Raw genomic sequence first — 14,440 nt, 5'->3', positions numbered from 1 at the left:
AAGCGAGGCCTCCATAACCCAGGCTGAGGCCCAGAATGCCATCCAGATCCCAGGCATCCTGACCCAGCCTTTGGGGGTTGGGAGGCCAGTTCAGTCAGTCCAGCCTGGACCCTCTGGAACCCACCCTTGCTCCCAGAGAAGAGAAAACCACAGCCACATGAACTCTGCCCCTGAGGAGTTTGAAACTGAACCAAACTTCAATCCCCACTACCCCCACCTCACCCCTCAGCCCACCACCCACACACACTACGGGCAAGGCTGGAAGGCCTCCCCAGACCCCTATCAGAGCCTCCAAAAAGCCTAACCCAGCTCTGCCTGCAAACTTCAGTGCAAATTTACTCAGCTCCCTGGGGAGGTCCTTGAGCTGCAGGACAGACTAAAGGTCACAGAAATGGGCCAAGGGCCAGACAGACCAGAGAACAGGGATGGGCAAGGGCAGGGATGACCAGGGTGGGCCTGAAAGAGCACAGGCTCTGCCTCAGAAGGTCCTTCAGGAGCTATGACCCTCAGAGAGACACCTGGGCCCCAGCCCCCGACACCACAGCAGTGGAGAAGGCCTCGGCAGAGAATCGAAACCAGTACCAAAGAGAGGGAAAACAAACTACCCACATCCAACCTCCACCCTATGCCAGCCACCTCCACTGCCCACGGGCACCCTCCCCTGAGAGAGAGAAAACCACAGGCCCACACCTCCAATATACCAAGCCTAGCCTAGGCACAGCAGAAAAAGGAGTAGGGGGCTGGAGCACCTGCAACCAGCCCCACACCCCTGCCCACTGGGGCCGCTCTCACCCTCAGAAGGTGCCAGGATCCCTTCCCTAGCATCAGTGTCCCTAGCTGCCCACGTGTTACACCCCAGAGTCACACACCTAGAGAAAAAGGTGAGAGCTTTCTGAGCCACGAAGATGGGAGAAAGAACCAAAAGTCGGAAGGGTCAAATCTCAGCTCTGCCACTCTGGGTGACCTTACGCAAGTCTCTTAACCTCTCTAAGCAACTGTTTACTCGCCTGTGAACTGTCTACCTCAACAACAAGCTGTGCAATTTCAGACAGGAAGTCCTGGAAAGCACCCAGCCTAGAGCTTGGCACAGGGGAGGCCCGGGCAACTGGAGCCCTCCATCCCCACACCTCTTGCCACCACCTTGGTGCCCCTCAGCACTTGGCCTGCTGTCCCTTGCCTCACCCCACCCAGGGCAACATCTGTTGACAGGGCCAGGAGGGAGAGTTACCCATTTCCCAGGGTCTGCTTCCCTCAGACGGAGGAGAGGGATGTGGAGAAAGGGACATTCGGGGTGTGGGTGGAGGCCTGACCACAACCCTTTCCCAAATTCCCTTCTTTCATTTCACAAACCAAAAAAGGGAAACCTTTGGATTTGAGGAGGGGAGAAGGGGAAGAGAAATATACCATTTCCTCCCCTATACTCAGGACAGAGAAGCAGGGGACCCCAAACCCAGCTGGGCCTGGCCCCAGCCTCCCTTCCTCATTCATTCTCTCTGTTCTCCAGGCTCCCCCGAAACAATGGTTCCCAAGAAACAGAGGTCAGGCAGTGTCAGAGGGGCTGAGAGAAGGGGAGAAGGATTGGGGAGCTTAAAAGAAGGGGAGACTGGGGGTTTCCTAAGCATTCTAGACAGTTAGTGAATCATATGCAAATGACACCCAGAGCTCAAGCTCAACTCGGGCAGGAGGGACTCGAGCCCTGGCAGAAACAAAGCCCCACCGCCTTTGGACCCCTGTCCCGCCAGGAGCTGGCCGAGCAGGGCAGCACAGGGTCGATTCTAAACTAGAACCATTTACAAACTTTCCAGGAAAACACACTCCCATACATACAAAGCCACAACTTCTCCCCTCCCCAACGCCCCTCATATCTGCAGACAGGGGTTGGGGAGCAGCGATGACTACTCGCCGCTTTTTCAAGGGTCTCCTCTGGCCAAGGCTCTCACCCCTCTCCTCCCTGGCAAGCCTACAATCCGGCCACTCGGGTCCTCTGTTTCCTGTCTGTTCACCAGGGTCTGGGCTGCAGGAAGCCAGGTTAGCCAAGCCTCATTATATTTTTTATTTTTTATATGTTATTTATTTATTTATTTATTTTGAGATGGAGTCTCACCCTGACACCCAGGCTGGAGTGCAATGGCACAGTCTCGGCTCACTGCAACCTCTGCCTCCCTGGTTCAAGCAATTCTCCTGCCTCATCCTCCGGAGTAGCTGGGATTACAGGCAGCCGCCACCATGCCCAGCTAATTTTTGTATGTTTGGTAGAGACGGGGTTTCACCATGTTCGCCAGGCTGGTCTCAAACTCTTGACCTTGTGATCCGCCCGCCTTGGCCTCCCAAAGTGCTGGGATTATAGGCGTGAGCCACCGCGCCCGGCCAGCCCAGCCTCATTTTAAAAGAGGCTACCCTAGGAGGGCTAGAGAAGGATCACCTGGGGGTGGCTGGGATAGCTGGAGGGTGCCTCTTGCCCACCAACCCCACAGAACCCCAGGCCAGCCTTGCTAGAGCTAGGACTGGTTTGAAAATCTGCCCTAGTCGGTGCAGGCCATAAGTATGTCCTCCTGGGAGTCAGGGGAAGGAAGAAGCCTAGTATCTCACTTCCGGGTGCTACCACTGCCCACTGCCTCAAGACACAGTGCCTTGTCCCAAAAGAACAGGTCCAATGTCTCCACAGCTTGTACTCCACTCAGCCCAGGGTTATTCCCCAGCTACATAGAGCTGCAGGACCCCCACAGGCCATAATCTCACCAGTGACTGGATACCAGGCAGAAAGGGCGACTGGACAATCCAAGCTCGGGGCAGTCCAGGTTTTAGGAGGAGGAAGTGGGGGTCTCTGCTGGTCAGGGTAGTGCTCCCAACTCCTCCATCCCCAGGGGCCATACGCCAGATCCCCCAGGGGACATGCTCAGGACCTCTGAAGCCCAGGGTGTCTGAGAGGTCCACCTAGAACCAGAACTGAAGCCTCCCTACTCCAAGCAGCGAGTAGGTGAAAGGGCAGGGGGTAATTCAGGCCTCAAGAAGAGGGACCAACCCACAGGGAAGGAAAAAAAATGGGAAGAGGAAGAGATGAGCCTACTGAGGCCACAGCCAGACCACAGAAATGTGTGGACCATACACAGGCAGCTCTGTCGGGTGAGGGACCAAAGGGGCACAGACAAAAGGGGACCCCCTAGCTTGGAAACCACCGACCTCACATCCAGCCTGGCACGGGGCTTTCCCCACCCTCACCATGGCAGCTGTCCCCCTCACCACTACCTCCTCTCCACGGTACCAAGCAGGAAACACAGTACTCTCACAATGGGGGGACAGTTTACAGAGAAACACACAGGGCCAGGATGGGCAGACAGCCTGCAGCAGCCCCCGCCCCTCCCCTCAGCTCAGCCCAACCCTGAAACTGCCATATTCTGAGTCCCAGGGCAAACTGCCAGCTGGACTAGATGGTACCAGCCCCCTCTCAGCATCCCACCCTGGGGACTCACGCTGCAGGGAATCCAGGAATACACTCCCCCAGTCCTGCCTCAGGATATCCTTTTGGCTCTGACCCCAGACCAGGCCTGACTCAGACTGTGCCCTGCTCCATAGCCCCCCTCCGACCCATTGACCCCCCCCCAGCAACTTCCTACTCCACACCCGCCTACTCAAGTTGGGGCTAGAACTAGGGGGAATCTCTTCCCCTCTCCATCCCCAGCTGAACAGGGAAGCCCCCAGTGGGGTAGGGATAATAGATCACAGAGCCCCATGGCCTTCCCCTTAGAGAAGAGGGCCTGCCGGACAAGGGAGAAGCGGGTGCAGGCTGTGTGTGTAGGGGAAGGCATAGTCTGCAAAGCCCCCACCTCCCCGGCCCCAAACACACGCAACCTGGGACCCTGCCCCAGAGTCCCTTGACACTCCAGCCTGGAGTCCAGGAAGCCACAGAAACTCCCTGGGGAAGGTGGTTTTCATCAGAACACAGGATGGGAGCAGGCTCCAGAACTGTATATGAGGACAGATAGGGAGCACAGAGGTTTCCTGAATGGGCATCTTATGAGCGAGAGGAACGCTGGCCAGAGTGGCCAAGGGCTGCAAAATCAGTCAGACTCACAAAGTCACAGCCAGATGCGGTCACAGTCTCCCCAGCACTCAGTCTGAGTAGGTGGCAGTGACTCCTCCCCACAGACAGAAGTCTGGGGGGTCCTGGGGAATCTGGAGCATCAGAGACCACACACACTCAGCCTGAAAGGACCCCCCAGTCAAGTCCCCCAAGTACCCCCCCAGCCTAGTGGGGAAGGGTAGCTCCTTCCCCACAAGAACCAGGGCTAGTGCCCATGGCAGACATCACCATGGCAACCAACAACAAACATCCCGGGAACCACAGTGGGACAGGAAGTGACAGCCACGTGACAGGAAGACTTTTTTTTTCTCAGTGTTGGGGGGTGATGAAGATTGTTTGCAGCCCCTGGGCAATCAGTTGTCCCCAGGTTTCTCCTACCTGGAGCTGGAGGGAAGGGGGACCACTAGGAAGGAGGCCAACCCCCACCTTGCTCTGCACAGTGGGTCACAGGACTGACAGGGCTCTCCCTCCCTGCCTGCCACTCATGGGTTCCCCCCTCAACCCCCCTCTTTTCCACTTCCTGCCGTGACTGGAGATCAGAGAACTCCCCACCGCAGCTTCCCCTTCTCAAGTCTCGATTCCTGGGCTGAAGGTTTCACTGTGGGGTGAGGGACAGAGGGAAGGAGGGCTGAGGACCTGCAGTAGGACCCAGGGGACAGAGGCTCCGGGGAGAGGGCCAGGATAAAGCCACTCCAAGGTAGGTGTGTACACACAGACACACAGTGAGTGGGTCACAGTGACACTGCCTGCAGAGTACAATGACACATGGAGACTGCCTGACCTCAAGTAACTCTGGGGGGAGAGGGAAGAGCCAGAGGACCCAGCCCCGGCGTGCCCCATTCTTGCCCTGTCCTGAGCCTCCAGGTTCATCTCCGGCATCTACTGGCCTCCAGGCAAGCAAGGTTCCAACTGTGCCCAGCCCCTGCCACCTCTCCCCTGCCGCCTCTTCTCTGCCACCTCTCCCCTGCCTTTTGTGCTGAGGAATCCCCCTCACTGCTCCAAGGTGCCTGCCCAGACGAGGGCACCTTGGCTGAAGGTGGGGGAATGGAACCTCCCTCCACCCCCCTCCCCTTCTCTGCAGATGTCCCAGACTATATTTAGCCCAAACCGGGCGGCCAGCCAGACCCAGACTCCCCACTGGCCCAGAGCTGAGCTCCCAGTTTTTAGGCAATTAAAACATTAACAGAGAACCACCCCCATCTACACACCCCCACACCCCCAGCCCTGCCAGGGCAGCACAGCTCTGAAAACTTGAAGGAAGGCAGCCCAGCTCTGCAGCCACGGATGGAGGTGGGGGTCATCGGGCAGGACAGGGGCATCATCCATAAGACCAGGTTGACACTTGGAGTGGCGAAGGGGAAGCCTTTCCTTGTTCCGGCAGAAGGGAAAGGCATATCCAGTTGGGGGGGTTGAGTTGCCTAGCTGCAGAAATTACACCTGTCATTCTGCAGCCCCCTCCCAGACAAGCTCCAGTTATAGGGCTGGGGTTGGCAACAGGTGCGGGCCAGCCTGGCAGCAGCCTAATCCCACTGGCTCCCCAGGCTGACAGTGGTGCCTAGAGGTCCAGCAGTGGCCCTTTGGGGCAGAATGTTAAGTAGAAGGAGGTGTCACTGGCCAGAGGGGTGGGCAGCCCATGGCCCTTCCCTAAGAGCTGGCCCCTGGCCCTCATGATGTGTGCTGGAGGGTCTAGGGAAGCCAGGGAAAACGTAGTTCCATAGCACCTATTTCATTTCCCCATGATGCCAGGTGGGCGGGCTAGAGTGTGGGAGGTCTGTCTGCCTGCCTCTTCCTCCTCCTCCTCCTCTCCAAATTCCGGGAACAGGCAAGGGAGGCTCCAGTTGTGGGGAGAGAGGGAGAGCAAGCAGGCGGTCCCAGCTAGGGGGGAGCGAGGGGAGGGCGGGACTGGAGCGGGAGGCAAGATCCAGACGAAGCAAGAGACACCCACACCCGAGACACCCACACCCAAGCCAGACTGGGGACAGACACACCAACGCTGACACATTCTCATACTAGGCCAGGTCCCCACATGCCGCCCACCCTGTGGGGACACCCAGACACCCTTAGCCAATTCTGCCAATTCTCAGAATACTCTCTGGACACACACGGAGATCCAGGCCCTGCCCTCCGCCGCGCATCCCCCCACAAACCGTGGGCTCCAGACAGCAGCCAGAGGGTGGAGAGGGGAGTAGAAGGAGGAAAGACAGCAGGCGTCAGAGAGAATGTTCAGCCAAAGCCCTGGGAGCCGGGGTATCAGTTGCCATACTCCCTTCCCAAAACCCAGTAAGTCAAGACAACCCTGGTCATCTTGCCAGGGGCCCTGCCAGCTTCCCACACTCCCAAAACTACCAACACAAGATGGGTGTGGGTACTGAGCAAGCAGAGATTACCCCGCTTACTTGTCGCAGGGACAGGATTACCATCCCCAGATGCCTATCACCCCAGATCCCAGGCAGTGCTCCCTAATATTAATAGACCCCACAGAGGCCAAAACATACCTACCCCTCCAGCCCAGCCTAAGTCCTATCCGGCTCATGCTTCCAAGAGGACTGGAAACTGGGCATTGGGGTTTGTATTTTGGGACAGGCCCCACCCTCACATCACACAGTTTTGAGGACCATCCCACCTGAGACTGGAGTCTGAGCAAGGAGTGGCCTGGGAGGAAAGGTCCCAGAGGGCAGAGTCAGCTTCCAAGACTAAATGGTTTAGGGGAAGGGGCGCTCATTAGCTGGGGTCTGGGTGAATGTCCCCAAAACAGACCTGAGGGGCCACTCCGACAATGTCCTCTCCCCCATACTTAGATGGGGTGGCAGGAACCACGTCATGGCACATGTGGGTGACTATGCCCAGCGGGGGAGGCACATGGGCGATCAGGATGGGGCTGCCCACAGCTGGCTTCCTGCCAGGCTGCCTCAAGGTTGGGAGTAGGAAGGGGACTAAAAAGGAGTCCCAGGGTGGCAGCTGGGGCATTTAGGGTCAGACTGAAGGGATAGAGATTTAGGGGCTATAGGAAGGAGGAGGTGGCCAGGATTAAGCCATTCCAAGCCCAGGATCTTCTCAGAACTGCCACTGCATCTGTGCCACTGTCGTCAGTCTGATGGTGAAACCCCTGCAGTGACACCTCATGGACACTCACTCATACCCTCAAAATCCTTGCAAATCCAAGATCCTCAGCTCCCAAGAGTCTACTCCAGTCTGACCCTCCTGACCTCTCTTTCAGGATACCACATGGTCCAGACTCCCAGGCAGTACTGATGTCCCAGCTCCTCCTCCAGCTCCACCATCTTTCAGAGCCACAAACTCCCAGACTCCACAACCACCCCCTCTTCTTCCTCCAGGAAGAAGCATCATACAACCAACTCCAAATATTTTTTCTCTTGTTCCTCCCCGCTAGCCTCATCTCCACCCGCCCCCCCCCGCACCCCCTCCAGGGGAAGCCCCAAGGCTCCAAGCCACCCCCACTCCAACCTGGGGCTTCCCCGAGGCACAGCCTCCTCATCCAGCCCTGTAGGAGAGTTTGGGGCCTGAGGTTCAATTTCCTAGCAAGACCTGGAAGGTCCTTACAGAAGCACTTCCCCAAACAATCTCGCCCTATGAAGACTGCAGACAGGGAAGGGTGTAAGAGACATCCCAGAATATCCTGGCCAGGAAAGTGAGGAGAGGGAGTGTCAAGGGCAGAAGTGATCCTTGGGGTAAGCAGCAGGGCGTGGGGAGTCGGGGGGTGTTCTCAGAAACAATCCTTTCCAAGAATATATACATACACATATGTGCACACAGCCATCAGACAGAAGGCAACCTGGTTACAGAAGACAGAGCCAGAGGGGGCAGGAGGTACCCTTCCAGGCCATCACATTGGGCATCCGATCCAAGACAGGATGGAGGGTGCGGAAACATCTCCAAGACTGGGGAGCTCTTCTGTCTGGTTTCCGGATTAGTGGGTCCCCATCCCCACCCTAACACACTGGCGGCCTGTCCTTCACAAGGAGCAGCCTGACAATAGGGCAGTGCCCAGAGAGAAGATGAGGGGACATAGCCAAGCTCATATCCCAGCCGCCCCCCCAACCCCACAACAGGCTCACACACACATCTGGCCAGCAGCTTTCAAGCCTCGTGGGTGGCACCAGGTCCCAGACACCCTCAGCAGAGCAAAGTCCACCAGTCTATTCCGTCTTTCCCTCACCCCAAAAAGCTCCCACACCCCATGGTGGCACAAGACCCAGGAACACCCCTACATACATACTGCACTGGCTCCCGCACCCAATTCTGAGTGAGTTCCCCTCACTCCACGGGGGACACCAGCTGAGCGGGCCCCGCCCCCGGCCAGCTCCCTCTTGTGGGAGTGGGCCCCCTGGCTGATTCTCCCCAAACCACAGGGCAGCTCAGATAACAGGAGGGAAAAAGAGAGGTGGCTAGTCCGTTGAGCATCCGATCTCTCCCCAAACAGGTTTGAAAGCCTTTTTGTTTTGCTTGTTTTTAAAGAGAAAAAGAGAGAACAGGAGTTCCCAGCGGTGGTTCTGCAACAGCTCGAGCGCGGGGGACACGCGCAGCAGACGGCCACAGACGCCTCAAGGCTGCGCGCGAAGACACGGCGCAGGCAGACGCACAGACGGGGCTCCCCCACCCTGGACACGGCGGCAGCGAGTTGGGAAGCCCAGGAAACCCCGGGTTCCGTCGGAAGCCTCCCGGCACCCAGTCCCCTTCCGCAGCGCCAATCTGGGGCAGGACATGGGGCCCCGACGCCTGCGGGAACCAGGGGCTCCCCAAAATCCCCGGGGGAGGAGTTACCTCGCAGCCGGGGACGCAACCCGTTCGGGGTGACCGCGAGCACAGCGTCTGCCCTAACCCGGCGCCCTAGTGCTTCTCGGCATCAGGGTGCGGGGTCCCGGGAGAGGAGCCGTCCGGGGGGCCGCGGCTCAGGGGCGCGGGGCGACGGCAGCGGCCATAGCGAGTCACGTGCGGAGGCTGAAACTTTACCCGGAGCCCCAGACTGAAGGGGCGGAGGGTACGGAGCAGAGGTAGGGGGAGGCCCTCTCCCTCAGGCCCGCCCCTGCCCGCCCACCGACCAATCATCAGTCAGGGGCGGATCTACAGACTCACGCCCGCCCCCGCCTCTCCTTAATAGACCCCGAGAAGGGCGAGTCTTAAAGGAGCCGCTCCTAACTGAAGACTGGACCGTGGGAATCCGGGAGAATCCCTCCCTCAGACCCAGAACCGAAGATTCAGAGCGACAGGGGGGGTGAGGTTCTGCGGAAAGAATGAAAATAGCGCTTGGTGGAGAAGACCGCAGCGTGTGGTATCCTACACTCCTTTCCCCCCAGCCACACACACACCCACACCTAAACCCGAGAAGTGAGGCGGCGGCGTAACATGGAATTGAGTGAGGTGACGCCTGCCCTAGCTGTCAAGCCCCTGAATCCTATAATTATAATCCTCTTCTAGGGACCAGCTGGAACTGAGAGCTGTGTGACCTTGACTAAGTCACTTCCCTTCCCTGGATCTTAAGTATCTCAGCTGCAAGAAAAAAAAAAAAAGAGTCCAGGAGTAGATCTCCCGCAAGTACATCTCTTCTTTCCCCAAACACCTTTCCAGCTCCAGTGGGTCCTAGGAACTGTGGCTCAACCCAACCCCCCAGCCCCCTTAAAGTACTCTTCTCAAAGGGCAACTTTTGGATCTTCCAGTAGGGGCGCCCAGGAGCACCCCTCCGTGCTCAAAGACTCAGACTCAAGCTTCTCTCTCCCGAACAAGTTTGGAGAAGCCAGGAAAGCTCTTGTTCATATTCCAACTGGACAGGATCTGAATCACTCTCCATCTGTGAGACCCCAGTCCCCAACACAGTCATGACCCCGCTCCCAGCCTGCTGCTCTGTTTGGGAGGATCCTGTCCCCATTGCTAGCAGTCCACTGGCGGGCTTAGGGGGAAGCAGAATCGCTTAGGGAATACTCCCCTCTCGCCCTGTTCCCAGGCAGAGAAGTGGCCACGAGTGCCCCCACAGAACTTCCCACTGGAAGGGGAAGTGCTGCACTCCCAGGCCTCCAGCCCAGTGAGGAGACTCTCAGCCTGACCCGGTGGCAGAGCTCTCAGACCCACTGGTCCGACGGCGGCCCGCGCTTTACAGAGGAAAGAGAGGCCAAGAGCAGGCACTGGGTTTTGTCCACGGTCGCACCAGTTGCAGAGCCGGGTCTAGAACTGAAGTATCTGATTGTCCCTGGCTTTAGCCCAAGAGCCGTGGTAAGGTAGGACAAGCCAGGATGGCGGGACGCTCTGCCCTGAGGGCCGGCGCACGGGAAACTGCCCCAGCAGTGCTGGGCCGCGCTTCCCCAGGCCTCTTCCCGCCCGCTGGGCCGGAGCTGTCTCCCGCTCCCGTCTGGATTTCCGTCCGCCGGTGCGAACCTCCCGCCCAGCCCCTCCCGCCCTGTCCTGTCCAGATTCATCCGCAAACATGCGCTCAGCCGGCAGGAATGCGCCAATGGCTCCCAGATGTGGACGCCACCGCTTAACCCCTTACCCCCCAGCCGCGCTCCCCCAAGGGCCTTCCAGCCTGAGCCCCGACAACAGCAGGGAGCTCTGCCCAGGTGAGAACCAGCCCAGGACTGGAGTCAGCGCCAGCCCACCCCCAGTGCCCACAGGCACCTCCCAACCTAGATCCTACCAGTCTTCCTTCCTTGAGGCTAGAGGGGAAGGCTCATGGACACAAGAATGCAAGCATGCATGCACATAGCTACACTGCCTCCCAAGTGGGACGACCTTCAGGTACACCTGCCATCATAGGGTCAGGCATCCTGGTACAAATGCATTTCCACGTGCACATTCAGGGCAGGGATGTGTACACCCCCGACGCATGTATGCACATCCACGCATGAACAAGTACATTCAAACACATTTGTGCACAGACAAGGGCATGAAGCAGAGGGTGGGGCATACTTCTACACAGGCACAGAAGTAGCCCCATGTGTGGATGAGGGAACAAATTCATACACACAAACCCACCCCCCACAGGGGTCAGACACTCAAACAAGACCAGCACCCATGTGTACAAACACATAGCATGCACATCTTTGGGGCATTTCCTTCCTGCCCAGGGCAACAAGTACCACCTGTCCAAGGCCCAGCCCTACCCAAGCTTGACTGCAGAAGGCAGGAGAGGTCCCCAGGTGGGGGATCAGGAGTCTTCAATCTGCAGCAGCAGCTGAACTCCAGTTGTGCTGGGCTCATAACAGGGCTTCCACCACCCCCTCCCACCAGGGACCCTGATGCAGGAGGAGAGAAGGGTACCCAGGGAGCAGCAGGAAACTAGCAGAGAGAGAAAAGCCACATGCTCAGGGGCGCCTCACTCTTTAGGAAGGACACTCCTTGGGGCCTACTCTTTCCCTGCACACAGGAGATAGGCTGGGGGAGGAGCCTGAGCCACTGGTTTCCCAAGAAAAGGATCCCTCTTCAAACTAGAGGAAGTGAAGGAAGACAGTCTGGACAGGTACCAAGGCCAGTGGCAGTTCTCAGTAGTCAAAAGAGATAAAATATAGCTCTGAGACACCCTAGGAGGGCCCACATTTCTACTACAACAAGGCTGTCCTCTCACAGCCTGTGGAAACTCCTGAAGAACAGCATTAAGTGATAGTCCGAAGAGAGGATGAGAAGCAATTGGCCCTCCAAGAGCACCGGATGGTGCAGGAGTTTGTTGGAACCAGCTCCAGCTGACTCCTCTTCCCCTCCCAAGCCTCCTAGCTCATCCCAAAAGCAGCTCCTCCCACAAGTACCTTAATAGTCCCACTCCATTTGATTCTCACAGTCCTGAAGGGGCAGGTTCCTGTTGCCATTGTACGGATGAGAAAACTGAGGCTCAAAAAGAAAATTGCCTTCCTCAAGGTCATACAGCTTGTCAATGGCAGGGCTGGGATTCAAACCCAGGCCAGGTATGGTGGCTCACACCTTTAATCCTAGCACTTTGAGAGGCCAAGATGGGACAGTTGCTTGAGTCCAGGAGTTCAAGACCTGTCTGGGCAACATAGCAAGACCCTGTCTCTTTTTTGTTTAAATATATATATATCTCAATCAATGTTCCCTCCTCAACTCTCCTCTCCCCTACTTACTCCAAATCAAACATATATCATTCCACTCTGTGCGCTGCTACCTCTTCCTTCACCCCTCAGTGGATCACAAGGGAGAAGCGCCATCCTTGCCTGGCTCTGCAGGTTTAAAGGTGGGGCCAGGACATGCCAGAGAGAGATCGGAGAAGACACTGGGGGCAGCACACATAGCCCTCCACCCCCACCAAAAGCATGGTGCCCACCTGCCTAGCAGGCATGGCTGGGTGACTCAGCTGCATCCGGGGGAGATGCCAGGGCAGTGACTCACCTACCGAGAAGAGCTGAGCCTGGCACCTTGCCAGCCCCAGGACAGAAGTGACTTAGTCACCACCGAGACTGTGATGCCCAGCAGGCACGGCCCAAGGATTGGAGACAGGGGCAGACTGTCCCTCCATGGTTACATGCGCCCCCTGGCGAAGAATGGGCCTCAGCATTTTGGGGCCAGCAATGTCTGTGCCAGCCCCTGCCCCCTCACCACTGCCCACCCCCACCACACCAGGCCCTGCTCCAGTGCCAACAAGTTTTGTGAGACCCCTGGGCTGCCCTGCCCCCACTGCAGCCTGCCCATCACTCACCACCCACTCTCCCACCTGCCCCACCTCCTCCTGCCACCCAAGTTGTACCCAGGCTGTGAGTCTCCTTTAACATGTCCTGGCAGCACTCCCTGCCCCCACAGCCCCTCTCACCCTCTCCCCCCATACACACATGCACTCATACACACTTCTGCCAGCCTTGTTTCTGCCAGCAGCTGCTGAAGTTGTTGAGCAGGAGGGAAATTGGGAGGGTGGGGTGCAGGGATTGAGTTACCAGAGCTGATGGGGTGGGCTGTCACCCAATCCCTTCCCCAGCTAGTCCCCACCCCCACCCCACCCCTCTACCCACAGTCTCCCTCACCCACCTGCCTCCCTCCCCACCTCTGGCTGGCAGCCTACTGCCCTTTAAGCCCCTCCACCCAAGCTAGAAAATAAATGTTCAAGAGTATTTGTCATGCTAAGACCAGCCCAGTATATGAGAGAGAGAGAATGAGACAGACGAACAGAAAGAGTAATTCCTGTGCTCAGTGCTCTGGCTACAACCACTAAATATGTGTATGTTGAGCCAGAAGGGGGCTGAGCAACTCCACAAGTCCCAGAAGAGTTGGTGGGGCCCAAGGGGAGTTGACAGGCTAAACAGCCTCAATCCATTTGCACTATTGATTTCTCACACACCACAGTAGGCCTGATGGGGGGCATGATAAATCAGCCCCCCAGAGACACAGAAACTGAGTGGAGAGAAGGGGAGGGGCTCCTACAATACAAATGGTGGTGCACCATGACCTGCTTGGTGCATTGGGGGTGGGCAGCAGAGGAACAGGAGATGTTGAGTGGCATGAGGCAGGGTAGCGGAGAGGGAGAGGGTGTAAGGCCTGTCTGGAACACCTCCTTCCAGCTGGGTCTGAACTAATTTGAAGGAAGAACGTGGGGGACAGATGCACCACGTGTGGCTACACAGGCAGGGCCTTGAACAACCCCAGGGGGTGCCATTCACATCATAATCTATGGAATGGTTCCCCCTGCAGCTGTGCAACATGGTGGCCCTTGGGGAGAGCCTAAGGCAGAAGACAGAAAGCAGACTGAATTCTGAGGGACCACAATTCTCCACTGAGTTTTCTCCCTATACACACCCCATCTTGCCCCAACTTTCCCTGCCTCCAGGCCTCAGAGGGGGCCCCCTTCTGACTAGTGATCAGAAGCCAGTAGTAATCTTCACACTCCTCAACCCTGCTCCCTTCTTTTGTTGGGGAGATTGGCAAACAGCCACCATGACCCACAGGTCCTGGGCAGGGTAGGAAGAGGGCTCACAAAGGGCTCTGGGAAGTCTGGACGTCCCTTCTGTAAGGTGTCTCCTAGCCCCACAGCTCACCAGCCTGTGAGCCTGCTGGAGCCTGTCCAGTACCTCCATTCACACCAGTGGCCACAGGCCACCCAAACAAACCCAACTCTGACCTCCTTCCAGCCTGGACACAGACTCTCTCCACATGGAGACTTATAAACAAACCAAGCTGGGATTTACAGAGACCCTGCACAAACAAGCAGAGGGGAAAATGGACCAGGTGTGCCTGGCTCGTGGTCCTCCTTGCTGCAGTAGGGGAAGGAAGCACACTGAGGTGTAGTGAGGAACCATGACAACAGAAAAACAGTGCAAAGGGAGGGCCTGGGCTCAGGTCTCAACACAGCCAATGACTGATGGAGTGTCCTCTCTAGGCCTCCGTTTCCTTCTCTGAAAGGGGAAGGGATTG

At 57.5% G+C, this 14,440-nt stretch overlaps 2 protein-coding genes across 8 annotated transcripts in view; one reads left to right on the top strand and one right to left on the bottom strand.

Annotated features, from left to right (window-relative positions):
- Positions 1 to 14,440, bottom strand: part of RARA (retinoic acid receptor alpha) — a 48,258-nt gene that overhangs the window by 30,196 nt on the left and 3,622 nt on the right. The window contains exon 1 of one of the 7 annotated variants that reach the window (XM_010354482.2): positions 8,864 to 9,067. The exons of 1 other annotated variant lie outside the window; for it this stretch is intronic. The gene's annotated coding sequence lies outside the window, so the exon portion shown is untranslated. Of the gene's footprint in view, positions 1 to 869; positions 888 to 3,470; positions 3,489 to 4,072; positions 4,433 to 7,287; positions 7,306 to 8,314; positions 8,332 to 8,863; positions 9,068 to 14,440 lie in introns of those variants that run through there. 5 more of the 7 variants (XM_030923923.1, XM_030923921.1, XM_030923920.1 and 2 more) reach the window with 5 other exon arrangements.
- On the top strand, positions 4,723 to 9,898 carry LOC115894896 (translation initiation factor IF-2-like). Its single transcript, XM_030923925.1, has 2 exons — positions 4,723 to 4,974; positions 8,560 to 9,898. The coding sequence occupies exons 1-2, from the start codon at positions 4,840 to 4,842 to the stop codon at positions 9,067 to 9,069; spliced, it is 645 nt and encodes a 214-aa protein (XP_030779785.1). The 5' UTR covers positions 4,723 to 4,839; the 3' UTR covers positions 9,070 to 9,898.

The sequence above is a fragment of the Rhinopithecus roxellana genome, chromosome 19, assembly GCF_007565055.1.
Source record: "Rhinopithecus roxellana isolate Shanxi Qingling chromosome 19, ASM756505v1, whole genome shotgun sequence".
Taxonomy (NCBI): Eukaryota; Metazoa; Chordata; class Mammalia; order Primates; family Cercopithecidae; genus Rhinopithecus; species Rhinopithecus roxellana.
Note: the sequence above shows the minus strand (reverse complement) of the source record. Positions and strands in the feature narration are given on the sequence as shown.